General features: G+C 43.7%; 1 protein-coding gene across 1 annotated transcript in view; it reads right to left on the reverse strand.

Annotated features, from left to right (window-relative positions):
- GABBR2 (gamma-aminobutyric acid type B receptor subunit 2) overlaps positions 1-24298 on the reverse strand; it is an 835193-nt gene that overhangs the window by 433691 nt on the left and 377204 nt on the right. The window contains exon 4 of the mRNA XM_034761463.1: positions 23256-23357. Within this exon, the coding sequence (XP_034617354.1) occupies positions 23256-23357 (102 nt within the window). The remainder of the gene's footprint in view (positions 1-23255; positions 23358-24298) is intronic.

Consider the following 24298-nt stretch of genomic DNA (forward strand, 5'->3'; position numbering starts at 1 on the left):
AGTTTCTCAAGTATTGGTTTTAGGACCAATCTTATTTAACATTTTCTCTAATGACCTTGACACAAAAAGTGGGAGTGTGCTAGTAAAATCTACAGATGACGAAAAGTTGAAAGGTATTCCCTATACAGAGGAGGAGTAGAATATCATACAACAAGATTTGGACAACCTGGAAACTAGAGTAATAAAATGGGATGAAATATAGTAGTGCAAACTCATGCACTTAGGGACTAACAGCAAGAATTTTTGCTATAAGCTGCGGGCATATCAGTTGAAAGTGACAGAGGATGAGAAAGACCTGAGTGCATTGGTTGATCACAGGATGACTATGAGCTGCCATTGTGATGTGGCCATGAAAATGGCTAAGACTATCCTAGCATTCATGAGATAGAGAACTGTTATTTCCATTGTCCGATGCACTGGTAAGATCTCATCTAGAATACTGTATGCAATTTTGGTCTCCCTGGTTTAAGAAAGATGAATTCAAAATGGAACAAGTGCAGAGAAGGGCTACTGAGATGATCAGAGGAATGGATTCTATCTTATGAGAGAAGTCTTATAAGGAGGACACTTATAAGGAAACTGAAGGAGCTTGGCTTGTTTAGCCTAACTAAACAAAGGCTAAGGGGAGATATGATTGCTCTCTATAAATATATCAGAGGGATAAACACCGGGGACAGAGGAATTATTTAAGTTAGGGACCAATTTTGGCACAAGAACAAAAGGATATAAACTGGCCATCAATAAGTTTAGACTTGAAATTAGATGAAGGTTTCTAACCATCAGGAGTGAAATTCTGGAACAACCTTCCAAGGTGAGTAGTGGGGCAAAAAAACTAACTTGTTTTAAGACTGAGCTTGATATGTTTATGGAGGGAAGGGTATAAGATTGTTTACAATGGCATTTGGCCCATCCACATTAGGAAATCTCTACAACAGTCAGAGATGGGACACTAGAACGGGAGAGCTCTGAGTTTCTTTAGAGTATTCTTTCCCAGGTGTCTGGCTAGAGGGTTTTCCTAACATCTCTGGATCTAATTTCCCTTGCCTCAGGTCAGATTGGCAGAGATCTTGTGTGTGGGGGGGGAGGGAGAGAGGAGTGGGGTGTTCTCCTTCCTCTGCAATGTGGGGAACAGGTCACTTGTTCATTTAAACTAGAATGAAAGATGGATTCTCTGTAACTTGAAGTCTTTAAATCAATATTTGAGGACTTCAATAACTCAGCCAGAGAGGTTATGAGCCTATTAAAGGAGTGAGTAGGTTAGTTTCTGTGGCCTGCAACATACAGGAAGTCAGAGTAGATGATCATAATGGTCCATTCTGGCCTTAAAGTCTATGAGTCTCCAGCATTCATTATCCATTATGCCAGTGGTGTAAGGCCCAATTAGGAATCTTTTCTCAAAAGATAATGCCCATTGTCTCCTGCTTTGCTCCAAACATAAGCAAAAGCCAACTTCACTGAGATGCACTTTTGTCTTAGACTGGGCTCAGACATTCTCTTTCAATCCACTGATTTGGGAGGTCCTTCCAGAAGTCAGTAAGGAGGGAGCAAAGATGTTATCAATTACTCTGACCAGTATGGAGCAATTTTGCTGTCCAAATCCTGGATCTGATATTGCTATCCACAACTTCTGCTTTCCAAACTATGGGATCTCCCATACCAAGGTGGACAAGTGAGTTTCCACTGTGGTCCAAAGTTTCTGAGTTTTCCAACTTGACTAATGGATTGTTGGAACACTCAATGAAAGGAGTTCTTCTGGTGCCCAAACAATTCTACTGGGAGCAGGAGAATTTGACTAGGCAAACCTTTTCCAGAGGATTGGAAGAGATTCCCCATCTAAACAATTGAAAAGTTTAGTTGTGCTGCTGGCAGACCAGGTGCCAGCTCATGCCAACATCCCTATGTCTCAACTGGACACTGACAGATACATAGCTGGCTATATCTGGCTCACCTGTGGTTTAATATTGATAAAACAGGTATTAGAAAGTGTTTAATGTTTAGACTCTATTGAATACTTGTGAGTTGCTGCATGCATTAATCTTACTTATAATTAAGATTATGATTCTGTGATGGTTACTTTTAGTAAAAGTCAGGGACAGGTCACGAGCAAAAAACAAAAAATCATGGAAACTGTGACCTGTCCCTGACTTTTACTAAAAACATCCCTGACAAAATTGGGAGGGAGAAGGGTCCAGCACCCTGCCCTCCCTTTCCCCCCTGTCAGCAGCTGGCAGCTGCAGGAACCCCAGTGGCTGGGAGGGATCTCCGCCCTGCCCTGCAAGACAGGAACTGGGGGGAGGGGGTCCACCCACTGCCCGGCAGGGCTGGGAGCTGCTGGGGTGTGTGTGTCCCCTGGTGCCAGCGGCAAAGACTTGGGAGCTGCGGGGGGCCTCCGCCCACGGCTGCTGAGCAATTCCGGGGTCCGCTGGGAGCTGAGGTGGGGCACTGACTGCTTGCAGGTTGCCACTGATGGTGGCAGCTGGTCAGTCAGTCAGCAGAGGCTGGGCTGCTGCAAGGCCCCCACTGCTGGCCACGGCTGATCAGCTGCCGGGGCGCCCAATGTCACGGATTCCATGACTTCCACAACACAATCTTAGCCTTATTTATAATATCTGTGTTCCATATTGCAATGTAATATTTGAACACTTCTAATGCAAGCCTCTATGACTGTACGAATAGTATGAAGAGCTGCACTTTTACAGAAATTATTATACCCCTCCTGAAAGAGGAAAACCGTCAATACCAGATGGGCTATGGTTGAATCGTACAATTGGAAGCTCCCTACATCTGGATTGAAAAACTGTCAACCAAAGGACTGAAAACTCCTATTATTGTTCTGCTCTCCTCCCTCTGAAGATGAGTCATGCAAATGGACTCTTCCCATCAGCTGAGTTTGCAGCTCAGATCACATGGCAGCAGGGGGATAAAAACCCCAGACAAAAGGAACCAAGGATCTTTATGCTGCTTGGATTTGAGGGGGGACAAGGTGTTTCTAGGTATATGCAAGAGATCCTCAGCTGTGTAGCCTGGGTTAGCCCTTAAGGACAAATAGAGTTTGCTTATAGAGTTTATATAAGCCTATATAACCTTTTGAAACCTAAGAATGTAACTCATTTGTGTGTCTATGTTTGCTTGCTTTAACCTTAAAAATAACTCTCTTAATTTCCCTTTCCTGTTTAATAAATCTTCATACAGTTTACTATAGGATTGGCTACATGTGTTGTCTTTGGTGTGAGACCAAAGCATAGTTGACTTGGGGTAAGTGACTGGTACTTCGGATTTAGTAGTAACCTGAATATTTCCGTGATTCTTGGTGTAAGGGGCCATCTATCATAAAGATAGATGGACAGCAAGACAAACCAGAGTAAACCAGGGGACTGTCTGTGACTCTGTGTTTAGGTTGGACATTAGGAGAAAGTTCCTATCTGTCAGGGTGGTTAAACATTGGGATAAACTGCCTAGGGAGGTTGTGGAATCTCTCTCTGGAGATATTTAAAAGTAGGTTAGATAAATGTCTATCAGGGATGGTCTAGACAGTGTTTGGTCCTACCATGAGGGCAGGGGACTGGACTCGATGACCTCTTGAGGTCCCTTCCAGTCCTAGAGTCTATGAATCTATGGGTTAAGGCTGTCAAAGTGCCTGTGGAGTTTAAACTTAGTGCAGTTGGTTGGTGAAAACTAAATTTAAAACTCTCAACCAATTTGGGATTTGTGCCTTGGTTTTTAACAGCCTGAGGTTGGTACTTGTGCTCCTGTGTCACCATTGGAAACTTCCCAGGAGTAAACGAGAGGGTCTTCCTTTGCTTTAAACTTGGACTATTTATTATACCTGGAACAGTTAAAATTGTCTTTGTTTTCTGTCAAGGTGCATTTGGTTGCAACTTTTCATCCTGTGATGCACAGGTTGACAGTCTTTGCTTACCTTGCAATTGCAAAGTTTTTAAAAGGATTGCTCTATGGCTGCTTGGGTAGTTGGTGTGCTGTGATAGCAATGGAAAAAAAGAGACTGGATTCTCCATTGCAATGCATGGGGTGTGCTTTGGTTATTCTGCGGACACAGGGAATATTCCTTTAGAGAGTAAATCTCCTCTGCCATGGGAACTCGCCACGAAACTGACTGTACCTCTGGACAAAAACTGATCAGATTGCTTTCTGTTCTATATCTCTGTGAAGATATTCATTACAGTCAGAACTTCTGCCCTGATGGTAAGTGAGATACAGGCCAATGGCTAATCCTTCCTACACCATATTCAATACAATAAAATGTGGTCATAAGAATGGCCATACTGGATCAGACCAATGGTCCATTTAGCCCCGTATCTTGTCTTCCGATAGTGGCAAAGCCAGATACCTCAGAGGGAATGAACAGAACAGAGCAATTATCAGGAGATCCATCCCCTGTCATCCGATCTCAGCATCTGGCAGTCAGAGGTTTAGGGACACCCAGAGTATGGGGTGGCATCACGGACCACCTTGGCTAATAGCCATTGATAGACCTATCGTCCCTGAAGTTACCTAATTCGTTTTTGAACCCAGTTATACTTTTGACCTTCACAACATCCCTGGCAACGAGTTCCACAGGTTGACTATATGTTGTGTGAAGAAGTAATTCCTTCTGTTTGTTTTAAACCTCCTGCCTATTAATTTCATTGGGTGACTCCTGATTCTTGTGTTGTGTGAAGGGACAGATAACACTTTCTTATTCACTTTCTCCACACCATTCATGATTTTATAGACCTCTATCATATCACCCTTTTGTCACCTCTTTTCTAAACTGAACAGTCCCAGCCTTTTTAATCTCTTCCCACATGGAAGCTGTTCCACAACCCTTATAATTTTTCCCTTCTCTGTCCCTTTTCTTATTTTATTATATCTTTTTTGAGATAGGGCAACCACAACTACACACAATATACAAGGTGTGGGTGTACCATGGCTTTATATAGTGATATTATATTTTCTGTCTTATTATCTATCCCTTCCATAATAGTTTCTAACATTGTTAGCTTTTTTGACTGCCTCTACACATTGAGTAGATGTTTCCAGAGTAATATCTTTCTTGAGTGGTACCAGCTAATTTAGACCTCATCATTTTGTATATGTACAGTTGGGATTATGTTCCAGTGTGCATTACTTTGCATTTATCAACATTGAATTTCATCTGCCATTTTGTTGCCCAGTCACCCAGGTTTGAGAGATCCTTTTGTAGCTCTTTGCAGTCTGCCTGGGACTTAACTATCTTGAGTAGTGTTGTATCATCTGCAAATTTTGCCACCTCACTGTTTACCCCTTTTTCCAGATAATTTATGAATATGTTAAATAGGACTGGGTCCAGTACAGACCACTGGGGGACACCGCTATTTACCCAGAGGTGAAAGTAAGCTGGTGTGGTCCGGCGTACCAGTAAGAAAGTAGGCGCCAGTACACAGCTGACCGTACTGACAGGGCTGCTGATGGAGGCAAAAGGGGGATCTGCCCTGGGGCCCGGTGATTTAAAAGGGCCTGGTGCTTCCAGCAGCGGCTGCAGCTACCCCAGGGCTCTGGCGGTGATTTAAAGGGCCCAGGGCTCCCTGCCACTGCCGCCACTACTCCGGGAGTCTGGCGGTGATTTAAAGGGCCTGGGGCTCTGGCAGTGATTCAAAGAGCCCGGCTGCCCTTTAAAGTGGCATGGCCGGGCAGCACTGAAGGGCTAGGTGGGGGAGTCTGGCACCAGCCGTGCCCCTTCTGCCTGAGGCCCTACCCCTTCCAGGGGTCCAGAGCACCTTCCCCCCCACCTTGCCCAGGACCCCCACCGCCCTGCCTACCAGTAAGTCATTTAAGTTACTTTCAACCCTGTATTTGCCTCTCTATTCTGCAAACTGACCATTTATTCCTACCCTTTGTTTCCTATCTTTTATCCAGTTACTGATGCATGAGAAGACCTTCCCTCTCATTCCATGACTGCTTACTTTGCTTAAGAGCCTTTGGCACGGGACCTCATTAAAGGCTTTCTGAAAGTACGAAACACACTATATCAGGGGTAGGCAACCTTTCAGAAGTGGTATGCCAAGTCTTCATTTATTCACTTTAATTTAAGGTTTCGTGTGCCAGTAATACATTTTAACATTTTTTAGAAGGTCTCGCTCTATAAGTCTATATTATATAACTAAACTATTGTAGTATGTAAAGTAAACAAGGTTTTAAAAATGTTTAAGAAGTTTCATTTAAAATTAAATTAAAATGCTGATCTTATGCCACCAGCTTGCTCAGTTCGCTCCCGGACTGGGGTTCTGTTCACCTAGGCTGGCAGCGGGCTGAGCGGGGTGTGCGGCCAGGACACCGGCTGGCAAGGGGCCGGTAGTTGGGACCCCAGACCTGGGGCGGGGGGGTTCAGGGCAGAGAGCTGGGGATGTGTGGGGGGGTTCAGGGGTCAGGGCAGAGGGCTGGGGTGTGTGGGGGTGCAGGGCAGAAGGCTGGGTGTGGGGGGGAGTTCAGGGGTCAGGGCAGAGGACTGGGGTGTGTGTGGAGGTGCAGGGCAGAAAGCTGGGTATGGGGGGGATTAGGGCAGAGGGCTGGGTGTGTGTGGGGGTGCAGGGCAGAAAGCTGGGTGGGAGGGAGTTCAGGGGTCAGGGCAGAGGGCTGGGGTGTGTGGGGGGTGCAGGGCAGAAGGCTGTGTGTGGGGGGGGGTTCAGGGCAGAGGGCTGGGGTGCTCGGCTCGTGGCGGTGCTCCCAGCCCCCTGCCCTGAGCGGCTCAAGGCAGGGGGATGGAAGGGATATGCCCTGTTCCACCCCCTTCCCCAAGGCCTCGATCCTACCTCTTCTCTGCCTCCTCTACGGAGCACGCTGCCACTCCTCTCCCTCCCCCTCACAAGGGCCATCAGCTGATCGGTGCAGGGAGAGGGAGGGGAGGAGGAGGGGCAGGAAAGCACCACGCTGGGGGAAGAAGCGGGGGAGGGGGAAGCTTGGCTGCTGCAGGACCAAGCTTCTGCCTCCTGCCCCCGCAGAGGAGAGCTGTGGGTGGGGGTGGGGGAGCTGAGTGGGGCTGGGGGCCGGGACCCCCCCACTGCTTTTCCCAGCAGGAGATGACTAAGTGAGGGAATATGATAGAGGTCTAAAAAATAATGAATGGTGTAGAAAAATTGAATAAGGAAATGTTATTTACTCCTTCACATAACACAAGAACTAGGGGTCTCCTAATGAAATTAATAGGCTGCAAGTAGATTTAAAACAAACAAAAGTATTTTTTCAAAGTCAACCTGTAGAACTCTTTGCCAGGGGATGTTGTGAAGGCCAAAACTATAACATGGTTCAAAAAAGAAAGAACTAGATAAATTTATGGAGGATAGGTCCATCAATGGTTATTAGCCAGGATGGACAGGGATGGAACACCATGTTCTGTGAATCGTTAGTCCACTGTCTGCCAGAAACTGGGAGTGGGCGACAGAGGATGGATCACCTGATGATTGTCTGTTCATTTCCTCTGAAGCATCTGGTACTGGGCACTGTTGGAAGACAGGATAGTGGGCTAGATGGACCATCAGTCTTACCCAGTAATTCCATTCTGATGTTCTTCTTATATTTTCCCAGATGTATCTGTCCGCCCCTGTAATCCACTAGACCCACTGCACCTCCCAGAGCAGAGACAGAACCCAGGAGTCCTGATGGGGTCTCTCTCTCTCTCCCTCCGCAGAGTTAGTAACAAAGTAAGAATATACATTCAAATTTGAAACTTAACCAGTATCCCTTAAGTGACTTGCCACAAGATGTCAGAACATGTTATTATTAGAGCTGAGTGGGTCTAATATTTATTTAATTTGCTTTCTTTTGTATAGGAATTGGATACAGTGCTCCTGTCAGCTAATTACTAAGTTATGAGCCAAAAAACTAGAGTTTTCAAGTGCTTAAGTAGCTCTGGAATCACACCCAAGGTGGCCCTCCTTACCAAACTCTGAAATAATGCCCCTGGTTTGTTGACTCCCTCAAAAAATTCTAATAAATTGGTGAGGCATGATTTCCCTTTACAAAAGCCATGTTAACTCTTCCCCAGCAAATCACGTTCATCTATGTGTCTAATAATTCTATTCTTTACTGTAGTTTCAACCAATTTGCCTGGTACTGAAGTTAGGCTTACTTGCCTGTAATTGCCTCCATCGCCTCTGGAGCCTTTTAAAAAAAAATGGCATTACTTTAGCTATCCTACAGTCATCTACTACAGAGGCTGATTTAAGTGATAGGTTACATATCACAGTTAGTAGTTCTACAATTTCATATTTGAGTTCCTTCAGAAATCTTGGGTGAATACCAACTGGGTTCTGGTGACTTATTATTGTGTAATTCATCAATTTGTTCCATAACCTCCTTTATTGACACCTCAGTCTGGGGCAGTTCCTCAGATTTGTCATCTAAAAAGAATGGCTTAGGTGGGGGAATCTCCCCCACATCCTCTAGAGTGAAGATTGATATAAAGAATTCATTTAGCTTCTCCGCAATGCCCTTGTCTTCTTTGAGTGCTCCTTTAACACCTTGATCCATTCAGTGACCCCACCAATTGCTTGACAGGCTTCCTGCTTCTGATTTACTTTTTTTTTTTTTTTTTTGCTATTAATTTTGTGTCTTTTGCTAGTTGCTCTTCAAATTCTTTTTTAGCCTGCCTAATTATACTTTTACATTTGACTTGCCAGAGTTTATTCTCCTTTCTATTTTCCTCTAGAGGATTTGAGTTCCAATTTTTAAAGCATGCCTTTTTGCCTCTAACAATCTCTTACTTTGTTGTTTAGCCATCAGAGCTGGTGCTAGGCATAAGCAGACTAAACAATTTCTTAGGCACCTGAGCAGTGCAAGGGGGCCCCCATTAATTATTAGTATGTGTTGTGTGCAGGGGTGGGGGAAAATACTTTTGCTTAGGGCCTCCAATGGGCTAGCAATGGCACTGTTAGCCATGGTGGCATTTTTTGGTCCTCTCACTATTTTTTTGTATTTGGGGTATTAGGTTTCCATGGAGCTTGCTGGCATTTCACTCTTGTGACTGTTCCTTTTAATTTCTGTTGAACTAGCTTTCTCATTTTTGTATAGTTCCCCTTTTTGAAGTTAATGCTTCTCTGGTGGGCTTCTTTGGTATTTCCCCCCTGCATGAGGATATTCAATTTAATTACATTATGGTCACTATTACTGAGCAGTTCAGCTATGGACCAAATCCTGTGTGCCAGTTAGATCTAAATCAAGAATTGCCTCTCCCCTTATGGACTAGCTGCTCCGAGCCATTAATGGTGTCTAGAAATTTTATTTCTGTATTCTGTCCTGAGATGACATGTTGCCAGTCAATAAGGGAATAATTGAAATCCCCCATTATTGTTGAGTTTTCTATTTTTATAGCCTCTCTAATCTCCCTGAGCATTTCACAATCACCATCACTATCCTGGTGAGGTGGTCAGTAGCATACTCCTGCCATTATACTCTTATTATTCAAGAATGGAATTTCTATCCATAGAGATTCTATAGTACAGTTTGATTCATATACGATTTTTACTATATTTAACTCTATGCTTTCTTTCACAATATAGTGCCACTCCCCCACCAGCCCAACCTACTCTGTCATTCCTATATATTTTATACCCTGGTATTACTGTGCCACATTGATTATCCTCATTCCACCAAGTTTCTTTCATGCCTATTATATCAATATCCTTATTTAATACCAGGCACTCAAGTTCATCCATCTTAGTGTTTAGACTTATTGCATTTGTATACAAGCTATTATAAAATTTGTCAGCATGTAGTTGTCTGCCTTCCTGTGTTGTAATTGAATGGGACTTTCTTTGACTGTGTCTTTTCAGCTCCTACCTGTACTTTATCAATGTCTATCCTCTCCTCTTTACTAGGATATGGAGAATTCCTGTTAGTAGATCCTCCCCAAAGGGATAGCACTGTTCAAACCACATGGTCTTCTGCACCTGTTGACTTTGCCCCAGCTCTTAGTTTAAAAAATCTTCTATGACATTTTTAATGTTACATGCACGTTCTGTTCTGTTTTGGTTTAAGCGGAGCCCATCCTTCCTGTATAGGCTTCCTTCTTTTCCAAAAGGTTCCCCAGTTCCTAATAAATCTAAAATCCTCCACCCTACACCATCTTCTAATCCACCCATTGAGACCTTGCAGTTCTGCCTGTTGACCTGGCCCTGCATGTGGAACTGGAAGCATTTCAGAGAATGGTATGATGAAGGTCCTGGACTTTAATCTCTTAGCTAGTAGCCTAAGTTTGGCTTCCCATCTGAATCTTCATCCTATACCCTGTTTAAAGAGGTGTCAGATTTCCATCTCTTTCAGAGCACTTGCTTGTCTGTATTTCCTCAAGCCTCATTCACATCTAGTGAAATAGGCACCATGTTTTAGATGACCACAATGCCTCAGCATGAGACAACCCTATCCATAAGTTCTCCAGACCTTTGAAGCCTCTGAGGCTGAAATCAAGAGTCAGTCCATCACAGCTGTACAGTTGTCAAAATGAATCAGACTGTTGCATGAATTTGCAGGTGTTCAGCCACCTGGAGATGTCAAAGTGCTCTCAATTAAGCCTGATATAATTCCATGGCAAGCTTTCACACCATCATCTTCTTAGAATGCTACATGGTTCTATTTAACCTCTAGCTGTGACTTCAGTAACACTTTTGCTCAGTGGACTCAGGAGAGCAAGAGGTGCAGTCACTTCTAATACACTCTGGACATAGCATACAGAATTAATGCTCATTTTGGCAGTTCTGTTGACCTTATTCACCTAGAACTCCTCAGCCCAGCTTCCTGGGAGTTGTACCAGGGGTGCTAGAACAATTTTTATAGTGGGGGTGCTGATTATGGAAACCATGTATTTGGTGTTTGTTATTATGACTTCAAGCTAGGGGGTGTGGCAGCCCCCGTGGTTACAGCAACACTATAGGTTGTACTGCTCACTAAACAGGTGGGAATATGCAAAGGACAATTGAAGAAGAAGAAGAAGAAAGTTACTTACCAATAACCGGAGTTATTTGAAATAAGCATCTGCATATTCACACATCCTACCCACCTTCCACACTTTTTTGGAAGCTTAAATTAAGACTTTCCAAATTAGTGGACCAAAATGAAGGGCGGTTGGGGCCATCCTCACTTTTATACCCTTGGAGGTCTCCTGGTAGAGAGGGGAGGTAGGATGGAAGAGCGGTTCCAGCAGACGCTGCTGAACAGAAGATTTCAGTGGCTCCCAGCACAGGCACCTTGATTACACAGGGAGGAATATGCAGGGGCTCACCTTAAAGAACTCCAGTTATCAGTACACAATCTGCATTTTTCTTGTCTCCAGTTGCTGAAGGCTGCTCGGTTCCACTCAGGATCTCTGGTTCGGTCCAGGGACTGCTGTAGAGCTGCCTTGATAGACATAGTCTCCTTGGATTTCATGTATAAGTCCTTCAATCAGCTCCTGAGGTTTGCCTTAGAGTAGCAAACCCTGAAATCCAGCTTGCTGATCTAATCCCAGCCATTTTTTTGCAGCCTGCCCCAAGTGGCTGATCCAATCAGCCACTAGGCTTTAAGACTTTCAACAACATTGTAGTAATGGTGCCTCATGCATAAACTGTAGTCTTTATAAAGCCTTTTACATGACTGATTGTCAGTTTTGGAAATCAATTACAGATAGAGGGCAAGAGCCTGGAAGGAGCGGATTTTAGTAGGAACTGAGGATGATCACTGCCTTGCGAGATCACAGCAAATCAGTGGCATAGCTAGAATTTATAACTCAGGATCTCCTGACTTCCAGGTTTTTGTGAAGACCACTAGACTGCTGTCATGTTCTAGGCAAAGAGGAACAAAACACCGTCCAGCACTACTTTAAGCTGCCGGGTTTTTTTCAGCAATAAGGCCAAACTAGCTTTCTGATCTTGGCAGATGAGATAAATCTTGAGTCTTCCTCAGACACTATGGTACAGAAGATATTTCTTTTAGGTTCTCTTCCATTTGCTGGAAGCTGTTCATTAATTAATAAAATGGAAACTGCTGATATAAGTTGGTGAAGATGAGCTGTTCTACTATGTAAGATAACTTTCTACTAACTTGATCAAATTGCCTCAGGATATTCCCATGACTTTCTCCTAGTCTCTGCTCCATCTGTAACATCAATCCCAAAATTTCATACTCAGATTACATGGTAAGCAATGCCTTCTTCTTCTTAAGCGGCATAACCAGATTCCCTAACAAGTAAAAAATAGAGTACCAACAAATTTTGATCTAGAATAATCTTTTGTTTAGTGTGTTCAGTTGCTCTTATTGACTGATTAAATCTGTATGCCTTTTTACAATGATGTTGACTGGGACAGAATTCTCCAACTAGGGATTTATCCAATATGGCAGAGTCACAAATTGGCTCTTATGCCTTCCACTCCATCAGCATTTGGCACTGAGAATGTGGTGCGGCAAGACTATGCATGGCTGAAGATCTATTGCATTCTAGTAATCCGGGTCTTGTGGACAGCCCGTAGAAAGCTTGTATACTTTACAGGAGTGTGAAGGCTTGTGAAAAAATATGCCAGAATCAGGGCCTGCATAGAATCTACTCCAGAATTAAGGGAGCCACAGCCAGATCTCTTGCTGCTTCCCCTTTTAACTGTATCCAGGGGAAGCTAGGAGCAGCTGAGAATATGACATGTATGTGTATATGCTATAGCTACCATTCATTATGACAGACATAATGTGAGCTACAAAGTGCATAAAAGTCATCTTGCAGCTTTTTGAGATACATCCACTTATTTGGCATGTTATTTATGTTGGCCAGAATGGTTTTGGTTCTATGTTCACCCTCTTCTAATGCAATGTACTTTTGCAGCTGCTGCCGTCTGCAGTAATCCGTGGAGAAGACATAATTTAGGCACAGCTAAATGAAAGCCAGTGAGCTGTTTGTGACAGATCTGTACTCCATGCACTAGCACTAGTGTAGATGTCTGTAGAAAAGTAGACTATTCCCCCTTCAGCAGCCTGTACTTGTCATGAAAATATAGTCTTCACGTTCTAAAAAAATGCTAGGAATTATTATTCAAAGGCAAGTTGCTCCACAAGGGATACTGTATTTTAGTTATATATAATCCACAATTCTGTGAAATCCTATTTACTGAAATGCACAGAAAAGTCTTCCTAAAAATTCAGAACACTGGCAATTCAATCAAATGAATGACTGGGCTGAAAAGCCCTTTTAGGCCCTGATACTGCAAATGATTATGTACATGCTTATTTGAGTTCAGTGGGATTATTCCTGTGTGTAAATTTAAGCATGTGTATAACTGTTTGCAAGATTGAGGGGTCTTAGAGTCCAAAGACTCTACTAGAAATATAAAAATGGTAATAACTAAAAATGCATTTGCATTTGACACCGTCATAGAAATCCTCTGGACACTTTACAAAAAATAAATAAAGCCAAACTCATATCATTAAGACAACAAATCTATCAAAAATGCAATATCCAAGCTAGTAAACAATCCTTTCTACATTCTATTCATTGACATATAAAACATAAAACTTGAAACAATAAAACTAAAATGGAAATAGAACATTACTGAGCTTTGCCTAAATGCCAGAAGTATATTGTGCTGTGGTGTACTGTATTTTTAGGGGGAGACCATTCCAGATGTAAGCATTTGACAGAAAAGGGACCACTTCTCTGTCTCAGAGTGAGCTGGTCCTTTAAGAAATCTGGGTCTCAAGTGCACCTGTACCAGGCTAAGCCCACCTCTATAGGTAGATGAAATGAGATAAGTCATGTGATGGTGAGCATGTGTCTAAACAACATCTAATGGGATGAGGGGATGAGAGCAACCTGCAAGGACCTAAATAGAGAAGGACTCCAGGGGAAATTTGGAACAAAGGAGGACTCCACTCCTGGGAATCAGTGCTCTATGAAGAGCAGGAGGTCTTGCTGTGTAAGAGGCCCTGGAAAGGAAGCACAGGACAGCTGAGGTTTTGGGGGTAGAAAGAAATGTTAAAATCTCACAAACACCTCTCTCTCAAACTTAACTGCTGTTTCCTAAACTACAGCTCACAAATGAGCTATTTTAAGATGCCAATTCACAGGCAATTCATATAACATAACAAAACTTGCCAGTGTTTCAAGGAATCCATAGATCACATTGTATTTCTGTAAACCTTAATAAGTATTTTATCTTCCTCTACATATCCCATAATTGTAAATTTAAATGATGTTCTTTCAGAGCATACATTAACGTGTCTGTTACAAAGAAAGAGGTTTTTACTTTCTATTTTGATCACTGTTACAGACATTTTGATAGTAACTGGGTGCCAATTTACCTATACTACAATTACACCTCATTGAAGAAAAGATTTCTATTGTCAGAAGTGAATGCTTAAGTTGCACACACAAAATATATACATGCACCAGAAGTGCATGAAAACCTCATAATCCCCACATGCAGAATAGATGATTGTCTTGACAAGCACCCATTTATTCAAGCAAATGTAAATATGGGTTTTGTGTACTTAACAGGAGAGTATCTGTAATTAGCATGTAAAGCCCTGACCCTCTAAAATTCTTCTGGTTCTGGCAGAAGGGAGATCTCAATGTTATTCAGTGGAATTCACCATGGAAGGCAGAATATCTTTTGCAATACAGAAGGAATTTTGAATGGCCAGTACTGAAGGCCCCTATTTTTGAAATTTTTACTTTTTCATCATTTTTTGCAATATGAACAAGAGAAGCTGAAATAGATGGAGGAAGGACAGAAAGATCTGGATTCTGTTGTTAACATGAATTAAAGAACTGCTTAATCATTTTAATCTGCCAGTTAATGAATGACATACTTATAGTATCCACAGCAAACACATTGACTAATATACTTCTCATCTCAACTTTACAATTCATACTAGTGGAGGACCTGTCTCATTGTTGAAATTGCTTTTGGAATCACTTCCTTGGAATACATGTGTCCAATCTAACAGTAGATTAGTTAGTGAGAGGGCAAAACAAAGCATAGGTTGATAACGTGAGGTAGGCCTCATTTGGACATAAGCAGCTGGAGATAATCAGGTGTTGGGACCCTATAGAGATGCAGAGTTCTTCTGCTGATTTTCTAAGGGTATATCTACACTGCAGTTAAAAACCCATGGCTAGCCCATGTGTAAGAGGGTGGGGAGCTCCTCCCAGGTCCCACTGTCCATTGTTTAACCCCTCTTTTCGCCCAGTTGGCAACACTTGGGGAGCTCAGTGAGGCAACCACCCACAGATAAAGCATCAGCGCCTCCTGTTCCCTTTCTTTCCCTTGCAAGGGTGGAAGATCTGGCTGGAACAAGGGTCTGTCTCTCAAACAGCCACTGGATATTCAGCTTTATGGGCTTAGTCTCTTAAAGTCTATTGCCCCTTTAGTGGGTTTATCTTCTATCCCAATTCCTTGGGTGTATTGCTTTGCTGTCAGTCAGGGTGGCTTCAGGAGCAGTACGTCTCTTGGCCGTCTCCTCCTTGGCTGGCCTACCTCTGTTACCAGCAATCTCTGAGTGGAGCAACCTTCTTCCTGTTCACCTCCCTTCCTGTGGTAAGTTTCCTCTTTTAAGCTGCTGCTCCTTCAGGGTGAACAAACCTTGCAAGTGTTCCTCATTGGAACCCAGAAGAGTTCATTGGTCTCTTTCATACCAGTATGAGGGCATGCCCCTTCACATACCCCACCCCTTAAGATGGCCATTCGGGTTTGGGTTGTCTCCATTCCTGATCTCTGATCAAAAGAAATTGGCATGGTCCTTTCCCGCCCCGAGTTGTTCTCGGTAACTACTTGTAGTGCAAGGTACCATATTATATGGGAGTCTGTATCCCCCATGGTCTGGATCCAGTGTAAGGGTGTGTGATCGGTGATAAGAGAGAAGGGGTTACACAACAGGTAATACCTGAGGGTGTCTATTTGGTAGTTAATGCCTCCTTTCCAATAATTATAAGTTTTCCCTAGGGAATACCTACCTACTTAGGTGTATGACCGGGTGTTCTCCTCTGAATTTTTGTGAGAGGATGGTGCTGAGACTGACATCTGAGGCATCTCTGTGTAGTATGAATTCCCAAGAAAGCAGAGCAGAATGGCACAGGTGCCTGGCGTAGTTGTGTTTTCAGTTTCTGAATGCTTCCTCCCACTTTCCATCCCAATGGATCTTCTTAACATTGTTGACTTTTATGAGATTTGTAAGGGGGGGCCTTCACTGAGGTGAAGCTGTGGATAAACCTCTGGTAATATCCTGCCAGGTCAAGAAAAAGTCTCACTTGCCTCTTCATCTGGGGGACGGGGCACACCTTGTCGACCACTGGCTTCATAAAGCTATCTCCTACACAGTACCCCAAATAAGTTACTTCACCCACAGCCAACTTACCTTTCTCCAGGTTGGCCTTAACTTCTGCTGCCTGTAGGGCTTTTTAACACCACCCTTAAATGCTGCAGATGGTCCTCCCAGGTGGGACTGTAGATGATAATGTCATCAGTGTAGGCCAGTGTGTATTGATGATGGGGGTTGAGGAGCTTATTCATAAGCCATTGGAAGGTAGTGGCAGCCTCATGGAGGCCAAAAGGAATGGTTTTAAATTGGAAATGCCCAAAAGGGGTGGAGAAAGCAGTTTTCTCTTGTGAGGAAGGGGATAAGGGGATCTGCCAATAACCTTTTTCAGATTGACAGTACTTAAGTGCTTCATCGGTCCCAGCTGTTCTAGTAACTCATCCACCCTTGTCAGTGGGTAGATGTGAATTTTGTGATAATATTGACTTGTCTGAAGTCAGTGGAGAACCGAACTGTACCGTCTGGTTTGGGGATAAGAACTATGGGCTCCTCCATTCACTTCTGGATTGCATAATCACCCCCATCTCCATTATCACTAGTATTTCCTCTTGGACTGTATCCCACAATAGTCTAGGGTTCTCTCAGACTACCTGGCTTAGAGTAGTCTCCAGATGATGTTGGACCAACCACATTCTCCCTGGACAGTTGGAAAACTGCAAAGTCCCCAGTTAGTTGGAGGAATTGTTTCCTTTGTGCAGAGAAGAATCCTTCCCCGCTCCCCCAATACGGTTGCTGGAGCTTTGCCGCTGGGGAACTGGAACCCCAATTCTGGTTCTGCTGGAAAAGGAGTTATCAGCAGGGCCTCCCGCACCATCCAAGGTTTGAGAAGGTTCACATGTTAGATTTTGGTTTCCTTTCTCTTCCTGGGTAGCCTTATCTCATAGTCCACAGGCCCTACCTGCCTGACACCACTGTGAACAGATCCTGCCATCGGGTGAAGGCAGTAGAAGAAGAACATGGTCACCTGGCTGAACAGTCCGTAGTCATGCCCCTTTATTATAATTTTGTTCCCGAGTGTATTGGGCCTTCCTCAAATTCTCCCTAATGAACACTCCTATGTTTTTGAGTTGCTCCCTTAAACTGTAAGATATATTGGGTCATGCTTAAGAACCTGACATCTTGTTCTTCCCACCCTTCTCATAGCAAGTCCAAGATGCCCTGCGGTTGGCAACCATAGAGAAACTCAAATGAGGAGAACCCTGTCGAGGCTTGTGGGACCTCTCTTATAGCAAATAGAAGTAGTGGAAATAGCCAGTCCCACTGCTTAGGGTCATCACTGACAAAGTGCTTCAACATCCCCTTCAGGATCTTATTAAACCTCTCTAATAGATAGTCAGTTTGTAAATGCTACACTGAGGTCTTTGGGGACCTGACCTTCAAAAAGGAGCATAATTCCCACATTAGTTGGGAAGCAAAGTTATTACCTTGGTCTGTTAATATTTTGCAGGGAAACCCTACGCATGAGAAGAGCTTCAAGAGCTCTGGAACTCTAGCTGTCACTTTCAGGGAGCAAAGAGGAACAACCTAAGGATACCTGGTTGCATAGTCAATAATCACTAGCATGTACTGATGCCCGCTGCAGTCTTTTCTAAGGTTCCCACCATGTCCACTCCTATCCTTTCAAATGAAGTATCACAGGGCATGGCTTCTCTCCCCCTTATCCCTGCAGAAGCTGCATGGACTCCAGTGGTTGTGCCTTCACTGTACCCTTTTATTTTAGTTCCCTCCACCATTTCTACAACAAACCCCGTTCAGCAGTCTATTTACAGCACCAACAGTGCTTTTTGTCCTCTTCCCAGGACCTGAGGGGAACAGAGATCTCCATCCCTTGAGGCCTCCATGTAACTGGGCTCAATTAGCCTGGTCCCTCTCCCTCCTCCTTGGGACTTAGCTCTTTATCAACCTTGGGCTGCTGGGCTAATTGGCTTCTTATTCCATCCAACCGGCCAGCCTGATTGTCTGATTAGTTCCATCAGCTTTCTCAAGGAGAATTAATTAACATCTGAGTGATCAGAGTGCAGGCTCATCTGTTCACACCCTGCACTTTGTCACAGGGGGTCTCAATCAAGGGCAGAAGAGCCAAGGGTGCTGGCTAGTTGACACTCTGGGCAGGAGGAACAGTGTTCTCTCACTTCATGGTTTACGCCTGGTCAGTAGAATCTGGCTAATATCTGAGCTAATGTCTTCTCTCTCCCCAGGTGTCCCGCACATGGGATATCATACACCAGCTGCAACACAGCCCAGCAGTGCTGGCATAGTATCAGCAGCCAGGCCATCACCACCACAGCTTGCTGATTCTTCTCAATTCGGTACAAGCACTCCTCCCTGAGTGCAAAGTACAGGTACCATTTGCCTCCCTGAGACTCTGTTACTTCTCCAGCTTTGGGGGCCAGTTGCTCAGATGCATGGCTTAATAAAGAGTCGTTCTTCTCTCCTAGCACAAAATTCCCTCTCCATAGGAGGGCTTCCAGGTCCGGATATTCTGCTCTTCGTCTGCGTGGATCTGTGGAGGGTTGAATGGGATGTCCCTTCCCTGGAATGATTGGCTTTCTCAAGGCTTACCAAGCTCTTGGGAGTTGGTGTCACCAATTGGCCCCTGTTCTCACTTGCGGCCTGAGCCTGGATATTAAGGACTCGCAAAAAAAAAAAAAAAAAAAAAAAAAAAGCTAGTCCCAGCTTATGATCACAAGGTAAGCCAACTTTTCTCTATGGGCTCCCACCGTCAGTTGTAACCTCTGGCTTGGGTAGGTCTTGACATCACTATGGATACATTGAAGGTAGAATGTGGTTTTGGGAGGGTGTCACTTCACACCATGCAGGGCTGGACCACTATCTGGCTTCAGCCAGAGTCCAAGAGTCCTTGAACCAGGTTCCCTTGGACCATCACCAGTACCATCAACTTGGGGGAGGGAGGGTTGTGCTCACATTCCATCAGTGGGCCTCCCTCTTTATGTGCCCTGTCTCCCCACAAGAATAGCATGTTAATGGGCTGGGGTTGCTGGCCTCTTTCTTAGCTTGGGGGAAGCTTGTCTGTGGGCTGCTGGCCAGACCTTGAACTGTGAGCCCCGCTTCAGTTGTTTGGGGTGCCTGGTGGTCCCAGTGGTGGTGTTGCATTGATGCTCAGCCTCCTTGTCCCCGTACGGCTGCCTTGGGCCTGAGGAATGACTGACCCCCTCGGAGAGATTGCTACTGATTTGGCTCACCCTCCCACCTGTGTCCCTTGCCCTGCTGATGTCTGGGGTTATTCTGCCTTTAATGACCCTTCAGCTTCTACAAAATCCTCCATTAACCTGATTATTTCTCATAGCATCCCAGGGCAATGCCATAGTATCCACTCCCTGCCTCAGCTACTTGAGTTCTTTCAGTCATTGTGGTGGTTATATTATTCCATATTCTTTATGAACATAGGCTTATGATATGAATGACATAACTGAGATGTACTTTATGCGAGATGGCTCATGTGAGATATCATTGGAAAGGTTATGATTTACTGAATGTGATTATCCAATTTGTATGCCTGTATCATTTCTGTATCTGAAGTTAGGAATATTGGCTATGTATCTGTATTTCAACTATGCTACTTGGGGTGACGCCCATTGCTAACACTTCAGGTACAAGAATGGGAAAGCCAGGCAGGGCAGATGGCCTATCAGCGAGGACAATGGAATGAAAATCTTGGCCTTCCTGTGGATGCTCCATACTACCACTGACTCATGGACGCTGTGATCCTACAGTGTCAGGTGGTCTTGTCACCTGATACTAAAACATTACCTGGGACTTCTTGTAACTTTCCACGTAAGGGAAGGGGAGGGGTTCACATTTGGGAAACGATTCCCATCTTATGTAAATCCTATTTAAGGGTGGGGAGGAAGGCAAACAGGACTCCTCCTCTCCATGGCCCGTCTGCCCAAGAAGAAAGACTGCAAAAGGGAAGGCAAGGGGGAGTCCAGACTAAGACAAGGGTCCAGTCTGAAAAGGAATATAATGGGAACTCTAAACCACAGAAACTTTGAAAACTGTCTGCAACAGTATTTAGAGTGAGAAATACTATTTTTAACCAATTTCTTTAGTGAAACTAGTTTAGTTTGCATGTTTGATTTCGTTTGCTTAGTAATCTGCTTTGTTCTATTTGTTACCCCTTTTACCACTTAAAATCTGCCTCTTATATTTTGTTTATTATTGAACCAACTTTCTGGAATTTCTAACTGGGGGGGAGGGGGCAAGAAATGTGCACACCTCTCTCCACATTGAGGGAGGGGGAAAATTTCATAATATATCTTTGGATCTGCACTCCAAGGCAGGTGGACATCTGAGTGCGGGAGCAAGTCCCTGAAGTTGAGTTTTCCCAGAGCTGATCTGCAGCTGAGTGTGGCCATGCCTGTGTTTTTATTAGAGGGGGTTTTAAGAGCCTGGTTCAGCAAGACAGGTTAAAAGGGGCCCACGCTGGCAGAACAGGTAGACTCAGTGGTATCTCAGCACATCAGGTGGCTTCCCAAGGAGTCCAATCCGTCACAGTGGTAACATTTGGGGTCATCCCCGAATGGGGTATCTTTTGGCCCTAAACCACTGGCTATGGATCTCTCCCAAAATATCCAAATAATTCAAGATAGCAGACTTTTCACTTGCTTGTAATCCCTTGCCTGTTCGGTGTCCAGATTACGGTAGGCAGCCTGTGCCTGACTGATGAGGTATGGGATTAGGATAAGAGCCCATTGTTCTGGGAGTGACTGGGCTGTCAGTGCTACCCTCTCAAATGTGACTAAAAAGGCTGTAGGGTCATCTTCTGGTCCCATCTTGGTGAGCTTCACTGGTACTGGCAGTGGGACCCCTTAAGTGGAAGCATGACCCCACCCCATTCCTCCCTGCAGGCATAGGGTTGGTACTATCTGCTGTAGAATTTCTTTTTGGAACTCCTGTTGCTGGATCATCATGATCAGGGTACTTCTATGCAAAGTAAGGCAGCCCACAGCAGCAAGTCTCAGTGCCCAGCCTAAAGCACATGGGGCTTGCACTACTGCACTAAAAGTAGCTGATAGATGTTGTGGCTGGGTCTGGAGCTCAGGCTCTGAAGCCAGGCTTGAAGGCTTGCTGTGTAGACAGACCCATAGTGTCAGGTACTAGAACCCTGTCTAGAAATGCAGACCTATTTTGACAACTGTCCTTAGCCAGCCATTTTAGCTCAAAAAAAAAAAAATGTAAAAGGGGCTGGACTCTGAGGGAGATGAAATTCAAGGCAAGGACATAGAAATCTGTCTTGGAGATCTATAGGAACAGCTAAATTCAGGAGGAAGCTTAGCACTTAGTGATTTATGTTTTGTTGCTAAGAACAGGGCTGGCTCCAGGCATCAGCTTGCCAAGCAGGTGCTTGGGGCAGCTACTCCAGAGAGGGGCGGCACGTCCAGCTATTCGGCGGCAATTCGGTGGACGGTCCCTCACTCCCACTCGGAGCGAAGGACCTCCCACTGAATTGCCACCGCAGATCGCGACTTTTTTTTTTTTTTGGTGCCGCTTGGGGCGGCAAAAACCCTGGAGCCGGCCCTGGCTAAGAATAAAGGAAAACCCCTGAAAAAGGATAAGGTTTGGATGCTGACCCTGCATGTGCATGTGCTGTGTTGAGAGCCAATTAAATATTGTTTGTTAATGGGATAAAAACAAGATGTCAAGAAAACACTGAGATTGTATAGTTATGCACTCAAAAGTCAAGAAATGACAAAATTAGGGCTGCACAAAAACAAACTCTGCCCCTCGTGCCTAGCTTACAATAAAGCCTTTAGTTATATGATCTCTGGCTATTTGCTGTTTAAGGGCTTGATCCTGTACCAATGAAATCAAGGGGAGTGCTTCGACAGACTAAAATGGGAGTAGGACTGAGTCTTACCTCTTGGTCCTCCCTAGCCCCTTTTCTATTGGCTTCAGCAGGCCTCATTCCTGCAAAGACTTGCATATATACTTAACTTTAAGCATGTGAATAGTCTTGTTGAGTTTGTTGGGACTACTTGTATGCTAAAAAGGATGTGTTTAAGTGTTTGCAAGACTGGACCCTAGGCCTGGGTTTCCATTTCCTGAAGCATGTGTATTTGGCATGAATAACAGCTTAATCCTTGCTATTTAACAATAGTGGTTAAGTGTGTGTAGGCATGGACATGGGGTGGGTGGGGGAAAGACTTCCTTGCAGTCCTTTTTTTTTTGGGTATTCATGTTTTCTATGACTATGGTATTGTTGGCTCTACATTTATGTGATTTGCTTGTTTTTAATTCCCTTTACATTTTGTTACAAAATTAAAAGACAAAGAGTTTCTATTACATATTCATTGTAATACTCTGCAGGCTTTTAATTATTTATTGACACTCAGTTACTATGTATTTAAGAAATCACTGTACTAAAATAAATCAGAATGATAAATAATTTCAATATCAAATTTATCCTTGAATAATTTGCTTTCTAGGAAACAGAAAAGATAATTACTAACAAAGAACTCAATCCAAAACCAACTGAAATCAATAAAAACATTTAGACTGTATTCACTGAATGATTTGGACATAAAGTCCTTTTAAAATAAACCACTATTGAGTACAGGTATGTATACCTCACCTAGATTTAGGTTCCCAGTGTAAGTATTTAGTATTAAACAATATATTTGTTTGGTTCAATAGGTAGCAACTTATATAAGCCTACTTACTTATTTCTGTGTTTAAATTAGGCACAACATGAACATTAAGTATGTAACAGACTTCACTGACTGGGAGCATGACTTGGCTTCAAAATGCCACTTGTTAGTACTATTAGGTCTTTTGGCAAATATAACTTTTAAATTAATTCTGCTTTATCAGTTTTCTTGAAGGAAAAAAAAATGTAAATAAACCAATCAAATGTTATGACAGATCCATTGCTGATACCTTTTCACTCTTCTTCCTGATTACTCAGTCTACATTACAGCAATTGCACATACCTTGAGCTTTTTGACATTGGTGCAGGGATCATTGGAGAAACTCTCAGTATCTGAAATTTCGATGTCTTCACCATACAGAACACCAGTCAGATCGTTCCTCACCTGTCACAGAATGAGAAAAAGGTAAAATGAATAAAGGAACCCAAAGAGGAGGGAGCAGATGGACTCTCTTGGATCACCATAAGAAGATTCAAACACAAAGGGTGATATGTGCGCCAATTTTCTTTTTTCCCTCTAGAATGAGACTGTCACAGTTCAGGGCAACTGCACCTGTATTTCCCTCATCATAGTCCAGCAAGGGCACCCACACTCAGGCCTCCAGCTTACCTGCCATCACCTGTATTGGCAGATACCTGTGCCTCTTTCCCTCCTGAATGGGGCTTTTCCATATTGCACACTTCCCTGCCTACACTGTGAATTCCCCAGCAAGACAGACTTTCTAAACAGGACTGCTTTGTCTTCTCCTCAAAGACTATAAATCGTGTCATTGCCACAATGAAGGTACCACACAGCTCTTTCTAAGCAAGCACATTTATTCTTAAGGTGAAAGCATTGCAGAGAAAACATATCAGAAACAATAAAAGAACCTATATGGATGCTAAAAAGTTACCGGAGATCACATCAACTCTAGCAAGGACTCTGGCAGGAGATCAGTCCTTCAAACCCCACCAAGAAGTTTTTCTGTGATCACAAGTTCATAAGAACTTTCATTCAGAACAAGCACCCCCATGAATTTGCGAGCCACTGCTTTATCCAGTTTGGGCCTTGGATCTTGTCCTCTTGTAACAGGTGATCAGCAGACAATGGGTTTCTCCTCAGAATGTAGCTACAAAGGTTGGGTCCAGAGATGAGAAGTTGCCATCCCCTTCTCTCAAGGATTTCCTGGGAAACCCAGTCAGTCAACTAAAGGTTCATTCTTATCTGGATATTGTTTAAGAGTCTTTTGAAGCTCAGAAAACTTACCAGCATTTACATTAGCCTTGTCTCCTCCCTAGTGATGTTTCATACAACCCCACAATACTCCATAAAAATTGGCATTTTAA

This window comes from Trachemys scripta, chromosome 2 (assembly GCF_013100865.1).
Source record: "Trachemys scripta elegans isolate TJP31775 chromosome 2, CAS_Tse_1.0, whole genome shotgun sequence".
Taxonomy (NCBI): Eukaryota; Metazoa; Chordata; order Testudines; family Emydidae; genus Trachemys; species Trachemys scripta.